This window comes from Nerophis lumbriciformis, linkage group LG16 (assembly GCF_033978685.3).
Source record: "Nerophis lumbriciformis linkage group LG16, RoL_Nlum_v2.1, whole genome shotgun sequence".
NCBI lineage: Eukaryota > Metazoa > Chordata > Actinopteri > Syngnathiformes > Syngnathidae > Nerophis > Nerophis lumbriciformis.
In genome coordinates, this window is record NC_084563.2 from 24,114,599 (window position 1) to 24,137,098 (window position 22,500).

The 22,500-nt window shown below is 34.3% G+C and overlaps 2 protein-coding genes across 3 annotated transcripts in view; both read right to left on the minus strand.

The window, feature by feature from the left end:
* Positions 1–16,923, minus strand: part of ccdc69 (coiled-coil domain containing 69) — a 43,481-nt gene extending 26,558 nt beyond the window's left edge. The window contains exons 1-2 of one of the 2 annotated variants that reach the window (XM_061976834.2): positions 16,524–16,923; positions 2,682–2,718 (exon numbers count right to left, since the gene is read on the minus strand). In XM_061976834.2, the coding sequence (XP_061832818.2) occupies positions 2,682–2,718; positions 16,524–16,544 (58 nt within the window). In that variant the 5' untranslated portion in view covers positions 16,545–16,923. Of the gene's footprint in view, positions 1–2,681; positions 2,722–16,523 lie in introns of both variants that reach the window. The other variant, XM_061976833.2, reaches the window with a different exon arrangement.
* A 2,127-nt stretch (positions 16,924–19,050) lies between these two features.
* ltc4s (leukotriene C4 synthase) overlaps positions 19,051–22,500 on the minus strand; it is a 3,759-nt gene continuing 309 nt past the window's right edge. Inside the window, exons 3-5 of the mRNA XM_061977263.2 lie at positions 19,381–19,451; positions 19,236–19,317; positions 19,051–19,174 (exon numbers count right to left, since the gene is read on the minus strand). Coding sequence (XP_061833247.1) covers positions 19,051–19,174; positions 19,236–19,317; positions 19,381–19,451 — 277 coding nt within the window. The remainder of the gene's footprint in view (positions 19,175–19,235; positions 19,318–19,380; positions 19,452–22,500) is intronic.

The window sequence follows — 22,500 nt, forward strand, 5'->3', positions numbered from 1 at the left end:
TTTTTAACACTTTAATGATTGAGACCCTTTGGGGTCTCCAAAACCTTTAATGTGATATTTAAACTAAGGCTGCAGCTAACGATTATTTTTCTATCGATTAATCTATAGATTATTTTTTCGGTTAATCTATAGATTATTTTTTTTCGATTAATCTATAGATTATTTTTCCTTTTACCAATTATTTTTTTTATTTAAAATGAAGATGAAAAAATAAATGTAGGCCAGTTTTTTCAAAAGGCATGGCTTTTATTTACAAAAAAAAAAGTATGGCCACTCAGTCAACATTGACAACAACATGACAAAATATTCTGTAACAATGTAAACATTTAACAAAATTAAAAGTAGCTTATTTGCTTTTAATGTGCAAATATAAAAGTAAACATCCAGTGCAAATCTTAATATTCTGCAATAGTATAAGCATTTCAAAAGTAAAAGTATTGCTTATTTTGCTTTAAAATGTGCAAAAATAAAGATAAACATCCAATTCAAAAAAGTGCAAAACGGAAATATTCTGTAACAACAGTGTAAACATTTCAACAAAAGTAAAAGTATTGCTTATTTGCTAAAATGTGCAAAAATAAAGATAAACATCCAATACAAAAAAGTGCAAAACGAAATATTCTGTAACAACAGTGTAAACATTTCAACAAAAGTAAAACTTTTGCTTATTTTGCTTAATAACACAACAATGATAGTATGATTAAAGTGAAAGTTAATTGTTCGTTTGTACATAGTATACGTAATTGTTAATGTTGTAAAAGGTATTTGCACAACTAATTAACGTTAGCGTTAAAGAGGAGCGCGTCTTTGTAAACACTGAACAGGCACGCCAAACTCTCCTCTCAGAGCAAAACGGTGCTTTAGTTTATGAATTTACAACGCAGATACAAATGACACATTCATGTTTTTGTGTAATGATGACAACGTATACTCACGCGGACGATTGACTAGTTGATGGTGATGGCAAGAACGCTGCCGTTGTGCTGCTATGATAGGCCATTTCCGCTCGACACAGTGTGCATACAACAACATTATTAGCAGAGGTGGGTAGAGTAGCCAGAAATTGTACTCAAGTAAGAGTACTGTTACTTTAGAGATTTATTACTCAAGTAAAAGTAAGGAGTAGTCACCCAAATATTTACTTGAGTAAAAGTAAAAAGAATGTTGTGAAAAAACTACTCAAGTACTGAGTAACATACACACACATATCATATATATATATATATATATATACATTGATATATACAGTATATAATTTATATTTATTTATTTTGCCGTTTTTGTTTACATGTTAAAGGTGTTTTAATAATTATACATGCATGTTTAACATATAGATTCCTTTCTTTCATGAAGACAAGAATATAAGTTGGTGTATTACCTGATTCTGATGACTTGCATTGATTGTAATCAGGAAGCAGTGCTGGTAACGTCCACGTTTTCAAATGGAGGAGAAAAAAAGTTCCTCCTTTCTGTCTAATACCACATGAAAGTGGTTGTTATTTGGCATCTTATTTGTCCACCTTCCATATTCGTTTTTATACCCTTTACAAGAAATACATTGGCGGCAAACTCCGTAGCTTGCTAGCTTGTTTGCGCTGGCTTTCGGAGACTCTTATTTTGAAAGCGCAGGCGCGATGGAGCGGGACTTTTATTGTGAAGACAGGAACTGTGCAGTCAGTCTTTACGGTTGAAATAAAAAAAGGGTCTTTTTTCCTTCACACTTTTGATTGATTGATTGGAACTTTTATTAGTAGATTGCACAGTACAGTACATATTCCGTACAATTGACCACTAAATGGTAACACCCGAAGTTAGCTCGGAGCCAGTCAGGTCATGTGACCCCTGGCTCTGTTTGATTGGTCCAACATCACCAGTGACTGCATCTGATTGGTGGAACGAAGTGAAACGTCACCAGTAAGGCAGGCACTTTGAAGGTCTGTCTGACAGACCAAAACAAACAAAGAGTGCATTAACAGATCGATAAAAATTAGTAGCGAGTAGCGAGCTAAATGTAGATAAAAGTAGCGGAGTAAAAGTAGCGTTTCTTCTTAGGCCGTTTATTGAAATACTCCCACACTTTTGACGACTTTTGGCGTGCTTTTTTCCCCTCGCTCGCATCGTCTGCTTTGCGCTCCGCCATGACGGTAGTGTGACGTAAATATGCGACGCGTCGACGAACAAAAATGTCCTCGACGTATTTACGTAACCGATGACGTCGACTACGTCGACGCGTCGTTTCAGCCCTAATTTAAACAAATTTAATTGTTCAAAAATTCATCAAAAGCAAGACCCTTTTGGGTCTTGGGGTCCTAATCTGCCAGTGTTTACTTTGCTCTATTCACCACTGCACTATTACTTATTAACACTTATTAGTTATTGAAGTACTTGTTTACATTTGTAGTTCATTACTTGGTGTCTAAATGTACTTGTGTGTTAAACATACTTGGCTAATAAAGCTGATTCTGATAGATAAATATTGGATTGGTACTGAAAATGAAAAATAGCAAAAATGCCCGCCGCATGGTTTCATTTTTCAGTGTGCGGCCCACAACGGAAAAAGTTTGGACACCCCCGATATAAAGTCAGTCATTGTTGAGGCGTGACAGCAACTGTGTCATGTGACAGGAAGTCGTCACCATCTAAATGTTTGCTGGTCAACAAAACATTAAACACACACTGACCTCCATCTTTGGTGGACTTGTTGCCTTTCTTACTTTTCTTCTGGGGGAAGAAAGACAATGAATCAATGATGACCAAGTCACCAAGTAAACACCATATTCCTGACAAGTCACCAAGTAAACACCATAGTCCTGACAAGTAAACACCATATTCCTGACAAGTCACCAAGTAAACACCATATTCCTGACAAGTCACCAAGTAAACACCATAGTCCTGACAAGTAAACACCATATTCCTGACAAGCCACCAAGTAAACACCATATTCCTGACAAGTCACCAAGTAAACACCATAGTCCTGACAAGTCACCAAGTAAACACCATAGTCCTGACAAGTAAACACCATATTCCTGACAAGTCACCAAGTAAACACCATATTCCTGACAAGTCACCAAGTAAACACCATATTCCTGACAAGTAAACACCATTTTCCTGACAAGTCACCAAGTAAACACCATATTCCTGACAAGTCACCAAGTAAACACCATAGTCCTGACAAGTCACCAAGTAAACACCATAGTCCTGACAAGTAAACACCATATTCCTGACAAGTCACCAAGTAAACACCATATTCCTGACAAGTCACCAACTAAACACCATATTCCTGACAAGTCACCAACTAAACACCATATTCCTGACAAGTCACCAAGTAAACACCATAGTCCTGACAAGTAAACACCATATTCCTGACAAGTCACCAAGTAAACACCATATTCCTGACAAGTCACCAAGTAAACACCATATTTCTGACAAGTCACCAAGTAAACACCATATTCCTGACAAGTCACCAAGTAAACACCATATTCCTGACAAGTCACCAACTAAACACCATATTCCTGACAAGTCACCAACTAAACACCATAGTCCTGACAAGTAAACACCATATTCCTGACAAGTCACCAAGTAAACACCATAGTCCTGACAAGTAAACACCATATTTCTGACAAGTCACCAAGTAAACACCATATTCCTGACAAGTCACCAAGTAAACACCATATTCCTGACAAGTCACCAACTAAACACCATATTCCTGACAAGTCACCAACTAAACACCATATTCCTGACAAGTCACCAAGTAAACACCATATTCCTGACAAGTCACCAACTAAACACCATATTCCTGACAAGTCACCAACTAAACACCATATTCCTGACAAGTCACCAAGTAAACACCATATTCCTGACAAGTCACCAAGTAAACACCATAGTCGGTAAACACCATATTCCTGACACGATCCCAGCTCCTTAGCGTCACTAAGCTAGCTGCTATGCTGACTAAAACGCTGACAGCAAGAAATCCAATTAAAGAGATAACATTTCTATTCTGAGATCATCAAAGCTTGTTGGACGTTACGTAAGAAGCTCTGCTCAGGGCATGAGAGCCCAGGGACTCAACAGGTTTGGACTGCTTGTTTTTTTTACATGGCTGTCCTCGTCTCTGATTGGACCGCACCCGACCATGTGACCATGACATCGCTGCTGAGGTCAGCACACGCTGACGGAAAAGCAAACATTCACCAGATGATGGACGTCCGAATTAAAAAAGCAAGGAAGTGTCACATTAGTAAAAATACCAACAAGTGATGTCAGCCAGGGCATTCACACTAGAACCAGATTGGAACCACATGTTGACTCAAGTCTAACTTGGCCTGACTTTCACTGACACCTTGTTGTCATTACACTGTGCTCATTTGTGTTGTGCAAGTGTAATGTCATTTGTGTTGTGTAGTAGTGTAATGTCATTTGTGTTGTGCAGTAGTGTAATGTCATTTGTGTTGTGGAGTAGTGTAATGTCATATTTGTTATGCAGTAGTGTAATGTCATTTGTGTTATGTAGTAGTGTAAGTGTAATGTCATTTGTGTTGTGTAGTAGTGTAATGTCATTTGTGTTATGCAGTAGTGTAATGTCATTTGTGTTGTGTAGTAGTGTAAGTGTAATGTCATTTGTGTTGTGTAGTAGTGTAATGTAATTTGTGTTGTGTAGTAGTGTAATGTCATTTGTGCTGTGTAGTAGTGTAAGTGTAATGTAATTTGTGTTGTGTAAGTGTAATGTCATGTGTGTTGTATACGTGTAATGTAATTTGTGTTGTGTAAGTGTAATGTAATTTGTATTGTGTAGTAGTGTAATGTCATTTGTGTTGTGAGTGGAATGTAATTTGTGTTGTGTAAGTGCAATGTAATTTGTGTTGTGTAGTAGTGTAATGTCATTTGTGTTGTGTAAGTGTAATGTCATTTGTGTTGTGTAATAGAGTAATGTCCTTTGTGTTGTGTAAGTGTAATGTAATTTGGGTTGTGTAGTAGTGTAATGTCATTTGTGTCGTGTGGTATTGTAAGTGTAATGTCATTTGTTTTGTGTGATTGTAATGTCATTTGTGTTATGTAAGTGTAATGTCATTTGTGTTGTGTAAGTGTAATGTCGTTTGTGTTGTGTAGTAGTGTAATGTCATTTGTGTTGTGTGGTAGTGTAATGTCATTTGTGTTGTGTAGTAGTGTAATGTCATTTGTGTTGTCTGGTAGTGTAAGTGTAATGTCATTTGTGTTGTGTAGTAGTGTAATGTCATTTGTGTTGTGTAGTAGTGTAATTTCATTTGTGTTGTGCAGTAGTGTTAGTGTAATGTCATTTGTGTTGTGTAAGTGTAATGTCATGTGTGTTGTATAAGTGTCATGTAATTTGTGTTGTGTAAGTGCAATGTAACTTGTATTGTGTAGTAGTGTAATGTAATTTGTGTTGTGTGAGTGGAATGTAATTTGTGTTATGTAAGTGTAATGTAATTTGTGTTGTATAGTAGTGTAATGTCATTTGTGTTGTGTAAGTGTAATGTAATTTGTGTTGTGTAGTAGAGTAATGTCCTTAGTGTTGTGTAAGTGTAATGTAATTTGTGTTGTGTAGTAGTGTAATGTCATTTGTGTTGTGTGGTAGTGTAAGTGTAATGTCATTTGTGTTGTGTATTAGTGTAATGTCATTAGTGTTGTGTAGTAGTGTAATGTCATTGTGTTGTGTAGTAGTGTAATGTCATTTGTATTGTGTGGTAGTGTAAGTGTAATGTCATTTGTGTTGTGTAGTAGTGTAAGTGTAATGTAATTTGTGTTGTGTAGTAGTGTAAGTGTAATGTCATTTGTGTTGTGTGGTAGTGTAAGTGTAATGTCATTTGTGTTGTGTAAGTGTAATGTAATTTGTGTTGTGTAAGTGTAATGTAATTTGTGTTGTGTGGTAGTGTAAGTGTAATGTCATTGTGTTGTGTATCAGTGTAATGTCAATGTTGTGTAGTAGTGTAATGTCATTTGTGTTGTGTAGAAGTGTAATGTCATTTGTGTTGTGTAGTAGTATAAGTGTAATGTCATTTGTGTTGTGTAGTAGTGTAAGTGTAATGTAATTTGTGTTGTGTAAGTGTAATGTCATTTGTGTTGTGTAAGTGTAATGTCATTTGTGTTGTGTAGTAGTGTAATGTCATTTGTGTTGTGCAAGTGTAATGTAATTTGTGTTGTGTAAGTGTAATGTCATTTGTGTTGTGTAGTAGTGTAGTGTAATTTGCTTGATGTAAGTGTAATGTAATTTGTGCTATGTAGTAGTGTAATGTCATTTGTGTTGTGTAGTAGTGTAATGTCATTTGTGTTGTGTGGTAGTGTAAGTGTAATGTCATTTGTGTTGTGTAAGTGTAATGTCATTTGTGTTGTGTAGTAGTGTAATGTCATTTGTGTTGTGAGTGGAATGTCATTTGTGTTGTGTAAGTGCAATGTAATTTGTGTTGTGTAGTAGTGTAATGTCATTTGTGTTGTGTAAGTGTAATGTCATTTGTGTTGTGTAATAGAGTAATGTCCTTTGTGTTGTGTAAGTGTAATGTAATTTGGGTTGTGTAGTAGTGTAATGTCATTTGTGTCGTGTGGTATTGTAAGTGTAATGTCATTTGTTTTGTGTGATTGTAATGTCATTTGTGTTATGTAAGTGTAATGTCATTTGTGTTGTGTAAGTGTAATGTCGTTTGTGTTGTGTAGTAGTGTAATGTCATTTGTGTTGTGTGGTAGTGTAATGTCATTTGTGTTGTGTAGTAGTGTAATGTCATTTGTGTTGTCTGGTAGTGTAAGTGTAATGTCATTTGTGTTGTGTAGTAGTGTAATGTCATTTGTGTTGTGTAGTAGTGTAATTTCATTTGTGTTGTGCAGTAGTGTTAGTGTAATGTCATTTGTGTTGCGTAAGTGTAATGTCATGTGTGTTGTATAAGTGTCATGTAATTTGTGTTGTGTAAGTGCAATGTAACTTGTATTGTGTAGTAGTGTAATGTAATTTGTGTTGTGTGAGTGGAATGTAATTTGTGTTATGTAAGTGTAATGTAATTTGTGTTGTATAGTAGTGTAATGTCATTTGTGTTGTGTAAGTGTAATGTAATTTGTGTTGTGTAGTAGAGTAATGTCCTTAGTGTTGTGTAAGTGTAATGTAATTTGTGTTGTGTAGTAGTGTAATGTCATTTGTGTTGTGTGGTAGTGTAAGTGTAATGTCATTTGTGTTGTGTATTAGTGTAATGTCATTAGTGTTGTGTAGTAGTGTAATGTCATTTGTGTTGTGTAGTAGTGTAATGTCATTTGTATTGTGTGGTAGTGTAAGTGTAATGTCATTTGTGTTGTGTAGTAGTGTACCGGTAAGTGTAATGTAATTTGTGTTGTGTAGTAGTGTAAGTGTAATGTCATTTGTGTTGTGTGGTAGTGTAAGTGTAATGTCATTTGTGTTGTGTAAGTGTAATGTAATTTGTGTTGTGTGGTAGTGTAAGTGTAATGTCATTGTGTTGTGTATCAGTGTAATGTCAATGTTGTGTAGTAGTGTAATGTCATTTGTGTTGTGTAGAAGTGTAATGTCATTTGTGTTGTGTAGTAGTATAAGTGTAATGTCATTTGTGTTGTGTAGTAGTGTAAGTGTAATGTAATTTGTGTTGTGTAAGTGTAATGTCATTTGTGTTGTGTAAGTGTAATGTCATTTGTGTTGTGTAGTAGTGTAATGTCATTTGTGTTGTGCAAGTGTAATGTAATTTGTGTTGTGTAAGTGTAATGTCATTTGTGTTGTGTAGTAGTGTAGTGTAATTTGCTTGATGTAAGTGTAATGTAATTTGTGCTATGTAGTAGTGTAATGTCATTTGTGTTGTGTAGTAGTGTAATGTCATTTGTGTTGTGTGGTAGTGTAAGTGTAATGTCATTTGTGTTGTGTAAGTGTAATGTCATTTGTGTTGTGTAGTAGTGTAATGTCATTTGTGTTGTGCAAGTGTAATGTAATTTGTGTTGTGTAAGTGTAATGTCATTTGTGTTGTGTAGTAGTGTAGTGTAATTTGCTTGATGTAAGTGTAATGTAATTTGTGCTATGTAGTAGTGTAATGTCATTTGTGTTGTGTAGTAGTGTAATGTCATTTGTGTTGTGGAGTAGTGTAATGTCATATTTGTTATGCAGTAGTGTAATGTCATTTGTGTTATGTAGTAGTGTAAGTGTAATGTCATTTGTGTTGTGTAGTAGTGTAATGTCATTTGTGTTATGCAGTAGTGTAATGTAATTTGTGTTGTGTAGTAGTGTAAGTGTAATGTCATTTGTGTTGTGTAGTAGTGTAATGTAATTTGTGTTGTGTAGTAGTGTAATGTCATTTGTGCTGTGTAGTAGTGTAAGTGTAATGTCATTTGTGTTGTGTAAGTGTAATGTCATGTGTGTTGTATACGTGTAATGTAATTTGTGTTGTGTAAGTGTAATGTAATTTGTATTGTGTAGTAGTGTAATGTCATTTGTGTTGTGAATGGAATGTAATTTGTGTTGTGTAAGTGCAATGTAATTTGTGTTGTGTAGTAGTGTAATGTCATTTGTGTTGTGTAAGTGTAATGTCATTTGTGTTGTGTAATAGAGTAATGTCCTTTGTGTTGTGTAAGTGTAATGTCATTTGGGTTGTGTAGTAGTGTAATGTCATTTGTGTCGTGTGGTATTGTAAGTGTAATGTCATTTGTTTTGTGTGATTGTAATGTCATTTGTGTTATGTAAGTGTAATGTCATTTGTGTTGTGTAAGTGTAATGTCGTTTGTGTTGTGTAGTAGTGTAATGTCATTTGTGTTGTGTGGTAGTGTAATGTCATTTGTGTTGTGTAGTAGTGTAATGTCATTTGTGTTGTCTGGTAGTGTAAGTGTAATGTCATTTGTGTTGTGTAGTAGTATAATGTCATTTGTGTTGTGTAGTAGTGTAAGTGTAATGTAATTTGTGTTGTGTAAGTGTAATGTCATTTGTGTTGTGTAAGTGTAATGTCATTTGTGTTGTGTAGTAGTGTAATGTCATTCGTGTTGTGCAAGTGTCATGTAATTTGTGTTGTGTAAGTGTAATGTCATTTGTGTTGTGTAGTAGTGTAGTGTAATTTGCTTGATGTAAGTGTAATGTAATTTGTGCTATGTAGTAGTGTAATGTCATTTGTGTTGTGTAGTAGTGTAATGTCATTTGTGTTGTGTGGTAGTGTAAGTGTAATGTCATTTGTGTTGTGTAAGTGTAATGTCATTTGTGTTGTGTAGTAGTGAAATGTCATTTGTGTTGTGTGGTGAGGTAAGTGTAATGTCATTTGTGTTGTGTAAGTGTAATGTCATTTGTGTTGTGTAGTAGTGTAATGTCATTTGTTTGATGTAAGTGTAATGTAATTTGTGCTATGTAGTAGTGTAATGCCATTTGTGTTGTGTAGTAGTGTAATGTCATTTGTTTGATGCAAGTGTAATGTCATTTGTGCTATGTAGTAGTGTAATGTCATTTGTGTTGTGTAGTAGTGTAATGTCATTTGTGTTGTGTGGTAGTGTAAGTGTAATGTGATTTGTGTTGTGTAGTAGTGTAAGTGTAATGTCATGTGTGTTGTGTAAGTGTAATGTTATTTGTGTTGTGTAAGTGTAATGTCATTTGTGTTGTGTAGTAGTGTAATGTCATTTGTTTGATTTAAGTGTAATGTCATTTGTGTTGTGTGAGTGTAATGTCATTTGTGTTATGTAATTGTAATGTAATTTGTGTTGTGTAGTAGTGTAATGTAATTTGTGTGGTGCAAGTGTAATGTAATTTGTGTTGTGTAAGTGTAATGTAATTTGTGTTGTGTAGTAGTGTAATGTCATTTGTGTTGTGTAGTAGTGTAATGTCATTTGTTTTATGTAAGAGTAATGTCATTTGTGTTGTGTAAGTGTAATGTCATTTGTGTTGTGTAAGTGTAATGTCATTTGTTTTATGTAAGAGTAATGTCATTTGTGTTGTGTAAGTGTAATGTCATTTGTGTTGTGTAAGTCTAATGTCATTTGTGTTGTGTAGTAGTGTAATGTCATTTGTTTTATGTAAGAGTAATGTCATTTGTGTTGTGTAAGTGTAATGTCATTTGTGTTGTGTAAGTGTAATGTCATTTGTGTTGTGTAGTAGTGTAAGTGTATTGTCATTTGTGTTGTGCAAGTGTAATGTCATTTGTGTTGTGTAGTAGTGTAACTGTAATGTCATGTGTGTTGTGTAAGTGTAATGTCATTTGTGTTGCTCAAGTGTAATGTAATTTGTGTTGTGTAGTAGTCTAAATATAATGTAATTTGTAATGTGTAGTAGTGTAATGTCATTTGTGTTGTGTGAGTGTAATGTCATTTGTGTTATGTAAGTGTGATGTCATGTGTGATGTGTAGTAGTGTAAGTGTAATGTAATTTGTGTTGTGTAGTAGTGTAAGTGTAAAGTAATTTGTGTTGTGTAGTAGTGTAAGTGTAATGTAATGTGTCATACAGCAGTATAAGTGTAATGTAATTGGTGTTGTGTAGCAGTGAGTGTAATGTAATTTGTGTTGTGTAGTAGTGTAAGTGTAATGTAATTTTAGTGGTGTAGTGATGTAAGTGTAGAGTAATTTGTGTTGTGTAGTAGTGTAATGTCATTTGTGTTGAGTAGTAGTGTAAGTGTAATGTCATTTTTGTTGTGTAGTAGTGTAAGTGTAGAGAAATTTGTGTTGTGTAGTAGTGTAATGTCATTTGTTTTATGTAAGAGTAATGTCATTTGTGTTATGTAGTAGTGTAATGTCATTTGTGTTGTGCAGTAGTGTAATGTCATTTGTGTTGTGTAAGTGTAATGTCATTTGTGTTGAGTAGTAGTGTAAGTGTAATGTCATTTGTGTTGTGTAAGTGTAATGTCATTTGTGTTGTGTAGTAGTGTAACTGTAATGTCATGTGTGTTGTGTAAGTGTAATGTCATTTGTGTTGCTCAAGTGTAATGTAATTTGTGTTGTGTAGTAGTCTAAGTATAATGTAATTTGTAATGTGTAGTAGTGTAATGTAATTTGTGTTGTGTGAGTGTAATGTAATTTGTGTTATGTAAGTGTGATGTCATTTGTGTTGTGTAGTAGTGTAAGTGTAATGTAATTTGTGTTGTGTAGTAGTGTAAGTGTAAAGTAATTTGTGTTGTGTAGTAGTGTAAGTGTAGAGTATTTTGTGTTGTGTAGTAGCGTAAGTGTAATTTGTGTTGTGTAGTAGTGTAAGTGTAATGTAATGTGTCATACAACAGTATAGGTGTAATGTAATTTGTGTTGTGTAGCAGTGAGTGTAGTGTAATTTGTGTTGTGTAGTAGTGTAAGTGTAATGTAATTTTAGTTGTGTAGTGATGTAAGTGTAGAGTAATTTGTGTTGCGTAGTAGTGTAATGTCATTTGTGTTGAGTAGTAGTGTAAGTGTAATGTCATTTTTGTTGTGTAGTAATGTAAGTGTAGAGTAATTTGTGTTGTGTAGTAGTGTAATGTCATTTGTGTTGTGTAGTAGTATAAGTGTAATGTAATTTGTGTTGTGTAGTAGTGTAAGTGTAATGTAATATGTGTTGTGTAGTAGTGTAAGTGTAATTTAGTGGTGTGTGTAGTGTTTACTGTAGTGTAGAAAGGTGGTGTTTAGTGTGGTATTTACTGCAGTACTAGTAATGTAGTGGTGTGTGTAGTGTTTACTCTCGTGTAGAAGGGTCGTGTTTAGTGTGGTATTTACTGCAGTACTAGCAATGTAGTGGTGTGTGTAGTGTTTACTCTAGTGTAGAAGGGTGGTGTTTACTGTAGTACTAGTAATGTAGTGGTGTGTGTAGTGTTTACTCTAGTGTAGAAGGGTGGTGTTTAGTGTGGTATTTACTGTAGTACTAGTAATGTAGTGGTGTGTGTAGTGTTTACTCGAGTGTAGAAGTGTGGTATTTACTTTAGTACTAGTAATGTAGTGGTGTGTGTAGTGTTTACTCTAGTGTAGAAGGGTGGAGTTTAGTGTGGTATTTACTGTAGTACTAGTAATGTAGTGGTGTGTGTGTAGTGTTTCCTGTGATGTAAAAGGGTGGTGTTTAATGTAATATTTACTGTAGTACTAGTAATGTAGTGGTGTGTGTAGTCTTTACTCTCGTGTAGAAGGGTGGGGTTTAGTGTGGTATTTACTGTAGTACTAGTAATGTAGTGGTGTGTGTGTAGTGTTTACTGTAATGTAAAAGGGTGGTGTTTAGTGTAATATTTACTGTAGTACTAGTAATGTAGTGGTGTGTGTAGTCTTTACTCTAGTGTAGAAGGGTGGTGTTTAGTGTGGTATTTACTGTAGTACTAGTAATGTAGTGGTGTGTGTAGTGTTTACTCAAGTGTAGAAGGGTGGTATTTACTGTAGTACTAGTAATGTAGTGGTGTGTGTAGTGTTTATGCTAGTTTAGAAGGGTGGTGTTTAGTGTGGTATTTACTGCAGCATTAGTTTTGTAGTGGTGTGTGTAGTGTTTACTCTAGTGTAGAAGGGTGGTGTTTAGTGTAATATTTACTGCAGTACTAGTAATGTAGTGGTGTGTGTAGTGTTTACTCTAGTGTAGAAGGGTGGTGTTTAGTGTGGTATTTACTGTAGTACTAGTAATGTAGTGGTGTGTGTGTAGTGTTTACTGTAATGTAAAAGGGTGGTGTTTAGTGTAATATTTACTGTAGTACTAGTAATGTAGTGGTGTGTGTAGTCTTTACTCTAGTGTAGGAGGGTGGTGTTTAGTGTGGTATTTACTGTAGTACTAGTAATGTAGTGGTGTGTGTAGTGTTTACTCGAGTATAGAAGGGTCGTGTTTAGTGTGGTATTTACTGCAGTACTAGTAATGTAGTGGTGTGTGTAGTGTTTACTCTAGTGTAGAAGGGTGGTGTTTAGTGTGGTATTTACTGTAGTACTAGTAATGTAGTTGTGTGTGTGTAGTGTTTACTGTAATGTAAAAGGGTGGTGTTTAGTGTAATATTTACTGTAGTACTAGTAATGTAGTGGTGTGTGTAGTCTTTACTCTAGTGTAGAAGGGTGGTGTTTAGTGTGGTATTTACTGTAGTACTAGTAATGTAGTGGTGTGTGTAGTGTTTACTCGAGTATAGAAGGGTGGTGTTTAGTGTGGTATTTACTGTAGTACTAGTAATGTAGTGGTGTGTGTGTAGTGTTTACTGTAATGTAAAAGGGTGGTGTTTAGTGTAATATTTACTGTAGTACTAGTAATGTAGTGGTGTGTGTAGTCTTTACTCTCGTGTAGAAGGGTGGTGTTTAGTGTGGTATTTACTGCAGTACTAGTAATGTAGTGGTGTGTGTAGTATTTACTCGAGTGTAGAAGGGTGGTATTTACTGTAGTACTAGTAATGGAGGGTGTGTTTGTAGTGTTTACGCTAGTGTAGAAGGGTGGTGTTTAGTGTGGAATTTACTGTAGTACTAGTTTTGTAGCATTGTGTGTAGTGTTTATGTTTACTGTAGCAATGGTGTTGTGTTTATGTCGTGTTTACTGTAGTGTAGAAGGGTGGTGTTTAGTGGGGTATTTACTGTGGTACCGGTACTAGTAACATAGTGTTGTGTGTAGGGTATAGTGTGCATGTTTTTAATAATGTAAAGTGTGTATGTTTAGTGCAAAATAATGTAGTGTGTGTGTATGTTTATATTAATGTAGTGTGTATGCTTAGTGCAAAATAATGTGTGTGTATGTTTATATTAATGTAGAGTGTGTATGTTTAGTGAAAAATAATGTAGTGTGTGTATGTTTAGTGAAAAATATTGTAGTGTGTATGTTTATATTAATATAGAGTGTGTAGGTTTATATTAATGCAGAGTGTGTATGTTTATAATAAAGTAGAGTGTGTATGTTTATATTAATGCAGAGTGTGTATGTTTATAATAAAGTAGAGTGTGTATGTTTAGTGCAAAATAATGTAGTGTGTGTATGTTTATATTAATGTAGAGTGTGTATGTTTAGTGCAAAATAATGTATTGTGTGTATGTTTATATTAATGTAGTGTGTATGTTTAGTGCAAAATAATGTAGTGTGTGTATGTTTACATTAATGTAGAGTGTGTATGTTTAGTGCAAAATAATGTAGTGTGTGTATGTTTATATTAATATAGAGTATGTATGTTAATATTAATGCAGAGTGTGTATGTTTATAATAAAGTAGAGTGTGTATGTTTAGTGCAAAATAATGTAGTGTGTGTATGTTTATATTAATATAGTGTGTATGTTTATATTAATGCAGAGTGTGTATGTTTATAATAAAGTAGAGTGTGTATGTTTGGTGCAAAATAATGTAGTGTTTAGTGTAAAATAATGTAGTTTCATGCAAAATAATAATTGTGTGTTTAGTGAAAAGTAATGTATGTGTGTTTAGTGTAAAATAATGTATTAAATGTGTTTAGTGTAAAATATATTGTATGTGTTCAGTGTTAAATAATGTATTGTATGTGTTTAGTGCAAAATTATGTGTGTTTAGTGTAAAATAATAGTTGTGTGTGTGTGTATATTTAGTGCAAAATAATGTATAGTGTGTATGTTTTTAATAATGTAGAGTGTGTAGGTTTAGTGCAAAATAATGTAGTGTGTGTGTATGTTTATATTAATGTAGAGTGTGTATGTTTAGTGCAAAATAATGTAGTGTGTGTATGTTTATATTAATGTAGAGTGTGTATGTTTACTGCAAAATAATGTAGTGTGTGTGTGTATGTTTATATTAATGTAGAGTGTGTATGTTTAGTGCAAAATAATGTAGTGTGTGTGTGTTTATATTAATGTAGAGTGTGTATGTTTAGTGCAAAATAATGTAGTGTGTGTATGTTTATATTAATGTAGAGTGTGTATGTTTAGTGCAAAATAATGTAGTGTATGTTTATATTAATATAGAGTGTGTATGTTTAGTGCAAAATAATGTTGTGTGTGTATGTTTGTATTAATATAGAGTGTGTATGTTTATATTAATATAGAGTGTGTATGTTTAGTGCAAAATAATGTAGTGTGTGTATGTTTATATTAATGTAGAGTGTGTATGTTTAGTGCAAAATAATGTAATGAGTGTATGTTTATATTAATATAGAGTGTGTATGTTTATATTGATGTAGAGTGTGTACGTTTAGTGCAAAATAATGTAGTGTGTGTATGTTTATATTAATGTAGAGTGTGTATGTTTAGTGCAAAATAATGTATTGTGTGTATGTTTATATTAATGTAGTGTGTGTATGTTTAGTGCAAAATAATGTAATGTGTGTATGTTTACATTAATGTAGAGTGTGTATGTTTAGTGCAAAATAATGTAGTGTGTGTATGTTTATATTAATATAGAGTGTGTATGTTTATATTAATGCAGAGTGTGTATGTTTATAATAAAGTAGAGTGTGTATGTTTAGTGCAAAATAATGTAGTGTGTGTATGTTTGTATTAATATAGTGTGTATGTTTATATTAATGCAGAGTGTGTATGTTTATAATAAAGTAGAGTGTGTATGTTTAGTGCAAAATAATGTAGTGTTTAGTGTAAAATAATGTAGTTTCATGCAAAATAATAATTGTGTGTTTAGTGAAAAGTAATGTATGTGTGTTTAGTGTAAAATAATGTATTAAATGTGTTTAGTGTAAAATATATTGTATGTGTTCAGTGTTAAATAATGTATTGTATGTGTTTAGTGCAAAATAATGTGTGTTTAGTGTAAAATAATAGTTGTGTGTGTGTATATTTAGTGCAAAATAATGTATAGTGTGTAGGTTTAGTGCAAAATAATGTAGTGTGTGTGTATGTTTATATTAATGTAGAGTGTGTATGTTTAGTGCAAAATAATGTAGTGTGTGTATGTTTATATTAATGTAGAGTGTGTATGTTTAGTGCAAAATAATGTAGTGTGTGTATGTTTATATTAATATAGTGTGTATGTTTATATTAATGTAGAGTGTGTATGTTTAGTGCAAAATAATGCAGTGTGTGTATGTTTAGTGCAAAATAATGTAGTGTGTGTATTTTTATATTAATGTAGAGTGTGTATGTTTAGTGCAAAATAATGTAATGAGTGTATGTTTATATTAATATAGAGTGTGTATGTTTATATTGATGTAGAGTGTGTATGTTTAGTGCAAAATAATGTAGTGTGTATGTTTATATTAATATAGAATGTGTATGTTTATATTGATGTAAAGTGTGTATGTTTAGTGCAAAATAATGCAGTGTGTGTACGTTTAGTGCAAAATAATGTAGTGTGTGTGTTTATATTAATATAGAGTGTGTATGTTTTGTGCAAAATAATGTAGTGTGTATGTTTATATTAATATAGAATGTGTATGTTTATATTAATGTAAAGTGTGTATGTTTAGTACAAAATAATGCAGTGTGTGTATGTTTAGTGCAAAATAATGTAGTGTGTGTGTTTATATTAATATAGAGTGTGTATGTTTAGTGCAAAATAATGCAGTGTGTGTGTTTATATTAATATAGAGTGTGTATGTTTTGTGCAAAATAATGTAGTGTGTGTATGTTTGTATTAATGTAGAGTGTGTATGTTTATAATAAAGTAGAGTGTATGGGTAGGTCGCAAAGCACCAGGCCGGTGGGTCTTCGGCCTCGGTGCTGCGGTCGCCGTCGGGCGGGCTCACCTTGCTGTGGCCGCAGCCCATGCCTTCCCCTCCGCCGTGAAGCCGCTCTTCTCAGGCTGCGCTCGACGCCTTCTTGTGCCGCGTCGTCTTTGTTTTCCTTCAACCTCCTCGGCTGAAAAGTTGCCAAGCATCAAACAATCGCCGCAAAAGTTCCTCAACAAACAGCCCGCCCGGCTCGAGCCGCTGAGGGGTTCAAAGACACTTTGTGAACTTCAGCTTCCGGACCGCTGGGGAACTTCCGAGGTTTGAAAACTACTAAAGAAAAACGTCACGCCGTTGATTGACTCTAACTTTAAAATTATTTACATAAATAATTTGCTAAAATCAGGACAGTCCTGTAATTTGACCCAACTTAGGGAATAAAATACAACAACAAAAAATCACTGTGCAGGATGCGTTGATGATACTTTCCCACTATCATTAAATGCACCAGTGGTTCACACACGGACATGCGCAGTAGCGAGGCTGGGTTGTAAATTCAAAAAAATCCAGCATGCCGACAAAAGTAGAAAAGTGTCTGGGTGTTCTCCTTTAATCCATGAAAATAACGAGTGGAACTGACAAGTACCTCAGTAAAAAAAAATGTTTCCTTCTTTTAAATGACCGCTAACGGCATAAAAAAAACATTAAAACCACGTGAAAGGCACGAGTTGAATCGCGCCCCCAGCGGCGGAAGAGCGTCATTACAGTCAGCAGTGTGCAGAGTTTAGTGGGTGTTTGCTGGACAGGCAACACTGGTTTTTTCTTGTTTTTACAGTTGGCTGCGTTGATGACATCACGGCGTGGGGGAAGAAAGCAGCTGTTGTCACGTGGAAAGTTTGAAGTGACGCAAACAACTGCTGCACGCGCGATGGAAATAGACACGCGACACATTCCACACATGGGGCTGCAGTACTCAGGTCACCGCTAGGGGTCGTTGTGGCTCAAACATATTCATCACTCTGTTTTGTCTATTATAGTTTTGATGCTACTTATGAACAATAACACGGTAATAACTGAAAATCTACAATAAACAAAACGTTTTGCAGCACAAACGAATGGGAGATTTTGACATGGTTGTGAGGCTGTTATAAATAATAACACGTTAGTTACAAGTTAATAACTATACAACGTTATAAAACTATATTAGACAAATACAATTTGCAGCACAAACGATTGGAACAAGTTTGGGGAGATTGACACATTTGGGGGGTCTGGTTATGGATAATAACACGTTAATAAACTATGAAACATTCTGCAGGAGAAACAAACAGTAATGTCAAATTTGCAATGATAAGCAAATGACAGTGTAACTTTAACACATGCCAGTGTAACTTTAATATTTGCAATAAACAAATAGTGTAATTTTAATATTTGCAATAATAAACAAGGCCGTGTAATTTTAATATTAACAATATTAAACACATTGCAGTGTAATTTTAATATTTGCAATAATAAACAAGGCCGTGTAATTTTGATATTAACAATATTAAACACATTGCAGTGTAATTTTAACATTTGCAATGATAAACACAAGGCAGTGTTATTTTACTATGAACATTAAACACAAGGCAGTGCAATTTTAATATTTGCAATAATAAACACAAGGCAGTGTCATTTTAATATTTGCAATAACACAAGGCAGTGTCATTTTAATATTTGCAGTTATAAGGCAGTGTCATTTTAATATTTGCAATAATAAACACAAGACAGGGTGATTTTAATATTTGCATAAACACAAGGCAGTGTCATTTTATTGGCAATAATAAACACAAGGCAGTGTAATTTTAATATTAACACATGGCATTGTAATCTTAATATTTGCAATAAGGCAGAGTAATTTTAATGTTTGCAATAATAAACACAAGGCAGTGTAATTTTAATATTAACAATAATGAACACAAGGCATTGTAATTTTGATAATAAACACAAGGCAGTGTAATTTTAATACTTGCAATAATAAACACATGGCAGTGTAATTATATTTGCAATAATAAACACAAGACAGTGTCATTTTAATATTAACAATAAAACACATGGCAGTGTAATTTTAATATTAATAAACACATGGCAGTGTAATTTTAATAATAACACATGGCAGTGTAATTTTAATAATAACACATGGCAGTGTAATTTTATTATTTGCAATAATAAACACAAGGCAGTGTCATTTTAATATTAACAATAAAACACATGGCAGTGTAATTTTAATATTAATAAACACATGGCAGTGTAATTTTAATAATAATAACACATGGCAGTGTAATTTTAATAATAACACATGGCAGTGTAATTTTAATATTTGCAATAATAAACACAAGGCAGGGAAATTTTAATATTAATAATAAACACAAGGCAGGGTAATTTTAATATTAACAATAATAAACGCAAGGCAGTGTAATTTTAATATTAACAATAACAAAGAAGGCAGTGTAATTATAAAACTTCACACAGGTGTGACAAGTGCAATGACTTTGTGATAGTTTAGTATTGTCGGTGGTGTCAATCATTATTCCAAAGAAAACAAACTTCCTGAAAGTCGACCACATCAAACCTTTATTAGTTCCAGGTGCACACCCACGTACACTCGCCACAAGCACACACAGACGCCGACGCAGGAGAAGCCGATGAGCAGCCATAGCACACGAGCGCTCCAATAGAGTGGCGCCAGCCTGTCAACATGAAAATGATAACTCTTCACTTTCAGGGTCATCTCCATCACTGACTGCTCACCGTTGCTGCGGCGACCGACAGTAGCCCTGGAAGTAACGCAGGCGTGCGTACAGGTAGAGCAGGCCGCACAGCGAGGACACACCTGAGACGCACACAGTCAACATCATGCAGTCTACAGCGCACACCTGAGAGCAGGTGACGTCACCTTGGTGGAAGAAGACTCCAGACGTCCACAAGGTGGCGATGAAGATGGGGAAATACTCTGAGCAGTTGACTCTGAGAGGATGCACAGGAAAGAGACATTTTTCTCCAAAAGAGTCCAAAGTGTTGAAAAAATACTAGTAAGAATAGTTTGAATGTGGGAATAGTTTGAATGTTGGAATGGTTTGAATGTTGGAATGGTTTGAATGTTGGAATGGTTTGAATGTTGAAGAGTTTGAATTTCCAGGAAAAAACGGAATTTGGTTTGGAACTTGGGAAAGTGTTAGTTGGATGAGTTGAATGTGTTGAAGGTGGAATGGTTTGAATAAGTTGAAAAATGTGCGAATTGTTGAAAGTTAAAAAAATGGACAATTTGGAATGGGGAAAATGTCCAGGAATTTTTTTTAAATTGTTGAAGGAGAGCACACCATTTTGAACAGGCTGAATATTTTGGAGTTGAAACGGTTTGAATCGGATAAAAAATGTGGGAATTGTGGAACTTTGAAAAATGTTCCATTCATTTCAAATGGGAATTTCATGGAAATTTGGGGAAAAGCGGGAATTTTGGGGAAAATGTTAAAAGACTTGAATGTTGTGAATGAGTCGAAATGGTTGGTGTTGGATTTTTTAAAATCGGTCGAGGAAATGTGGAAGTAGTAACATTTTTAATTGAGAAATGGTATTGAGAAATTCCTGGAATTTCGGGAAAATCGGGAATTTTTCCAGTTAAAAAAAAAAAGCTTAGTTTTTTTGTCCTGATTAAGATGAATGTTTTGACGGTGGAACGGTTGAAATGGGTTGGAAAATGTGGAAGGAGTAGTCAACAGAAAAACGTGTCAAAAAAGGGTTTGGAAAAAAAGGGACAATTCATTTTGAATGAGGAAAATGTCAAGGAATTTTCCTAAATTGTTGGAGGAGAGCACACCATTTTGAACAGGCTGAATATTTTGGAGTTGAAACGGTTTGAATCGGATAAAAAATGTGGGAATTGATGAACTTTGAAAAATGTTTCATTCATTTCAATGGGAATTTCATGGAAATTTGGGGAAAAGCGGGAATTTGGGGGTAAAATGTTAAAAGACTTGAATGTTGTGAATGAGTCGAAATGGTTGGTGTTGGATTTTTTAAAATCGGTCGAGGAAATGTGGAAGTAGTAACATTTTTAATTGAGAAATGGTATTGAGAAATTCCTGGAATTTCGGGAAAACCGGGAATTTTTCCAGTTAAAAAAAAAGCTTTGTTTTTTTTGTCCTGATTAAGAGGAATGTTTTGACGGTGGAACGGTTGAAATGGGTTGGAAAATGTGGAAGGAGTAGTCAACAGAAAAAAGTGTCAAAAAAGGGTTTAAAAAAAGGGACAATTCATTTTGAATGAGGAAAATGTCCAAGAATTGTTTTAAATTGTTGAAGGAGAGCACACCATTTTGAACAGGCTGAATATTTTGGAGTTGAAACGGTTTGAAATCGGATAAAAAATGTGGGAATTGATGAACTTTGAAAAATGTTCCATTCATTTCAAATGGGAATTTCATGGAAATTTGGGGAAAAGCGGGAACTTTGGGGGGAAATGTTAAAAGACTTGAATGTTGTGAATGAGTCGAAATGGTTGATGTTACAAAAGCAATAGCAGTTATAATTAATTATTTACCTTTTTTAAGGCTCCAACTACTTTACATCAAATATTTCATATTGAAAAATGTTTTGGGGAAAATATTGCATATTCTGTGTTTTTGTCATAAACAGTGTTGGGACAAAAGTAAAGAAAGTAATACAGGACTTATTTTTAAAACTTCAATGATCAAGACCCGTTCGGGTCCCTAGGAGCTTTGGTGTGATTTTTATTGTTTTTAACTGTCATTGTTCAAAAAATAATAATCAAGAGCAATGTTATAAATTATTCACCTATTTAAGGCTATAATTACTTCGCATCAAATATTCTATTGTGAAAAATGCTTCGGGGAAAATATTGAATGTGTTTTGTGTTTTTGTTATTAAAAAACAAGTTTTGTCAAAAAAAAAAGGAGAAAAAAAAGGGCATAACAAAAATAAATTAAAATTAAAGCTGCAAGGAGCGATGGACGGGACCGACTTTGACGACACATAAAATCCAAACCGGAGCAGTAGTTAAAACTCTTTGGTCAAGTTTTAATCAGAAGGGTTCAATCTCTCTCCTGTGCTAGTTTGAAGCCAACACGACAAACGCGCTCAGAGGAGATAATGTTTGAAAAAAGGTGACCTGTTTTTACATAACTTTTGTTTTGAAGGGGGAATTGCCAACTTCCTGTTGATTTTTGCTGAAGGTTGTCAATTTCTGAAATGTAGGTCTAAGTGAGACCTACATAGAGGTTTTTGTTTCATGTCTCTACGACATTCCTACTGGAAGTTACAAGCAGTTTTGTCTGAGTTTTCTTTCTAGGGGGCGCTAGAGCGCAATTTTGAGTTTTGGGGTTGTTTTTTTTTTATTAGATCGCAATTTTTGCCAGTCCTTGTGTGTGTGTCCAGTTTGGTGAGTTTTGAAGCATGTTAAGGGGGTCAAATTACAGCTCAAATAGGCAAAAGTGACTTGTTTTTACAAAACTTTGTTTTGAAGAGGGAATTGCCAACTTCCTGTTGATTTTTGCGGAAGGATGTTAGTGTATGAAAGCTAGGTCTAAGTCTGACCTACATAGAGGTTTTTGTTTCATGTCTCTATGACATTCCTAACGGAAGTTACAAGCAGTTTTGTCTGTGTTTTTTCCTAGGGGGCGGTAGAGCGCAATTTTGAGTTTTGGGGTTTGGTTTTTTTTATTAGATGGCAATTTTCGCCAGTCCTGATGTGTGTGTCAAATATGGTGAGTTTTGAAGCATGTTAAGGGGGTCAAATTACAGCTCAAAGAGGCGGCGGAATAAAAATAATAAAACCTTACAATTACAATAGGGTCCTTTGTCCCAAAGGGACATTGCGGTCCCTAAAAACCTTTTGGTAAAGGATGGATACAAATATTAATATATGACTTATTTTTAACACGTTATGACTTAGACCCTTTTGGGTCATCAAAACTGAGAGGAGCCCTATGGTTTACAATTAATAATGTATTGATCAATTTTGATGAAACAGTTGTGGGTGAAGGTGCGGGTCACTAAAG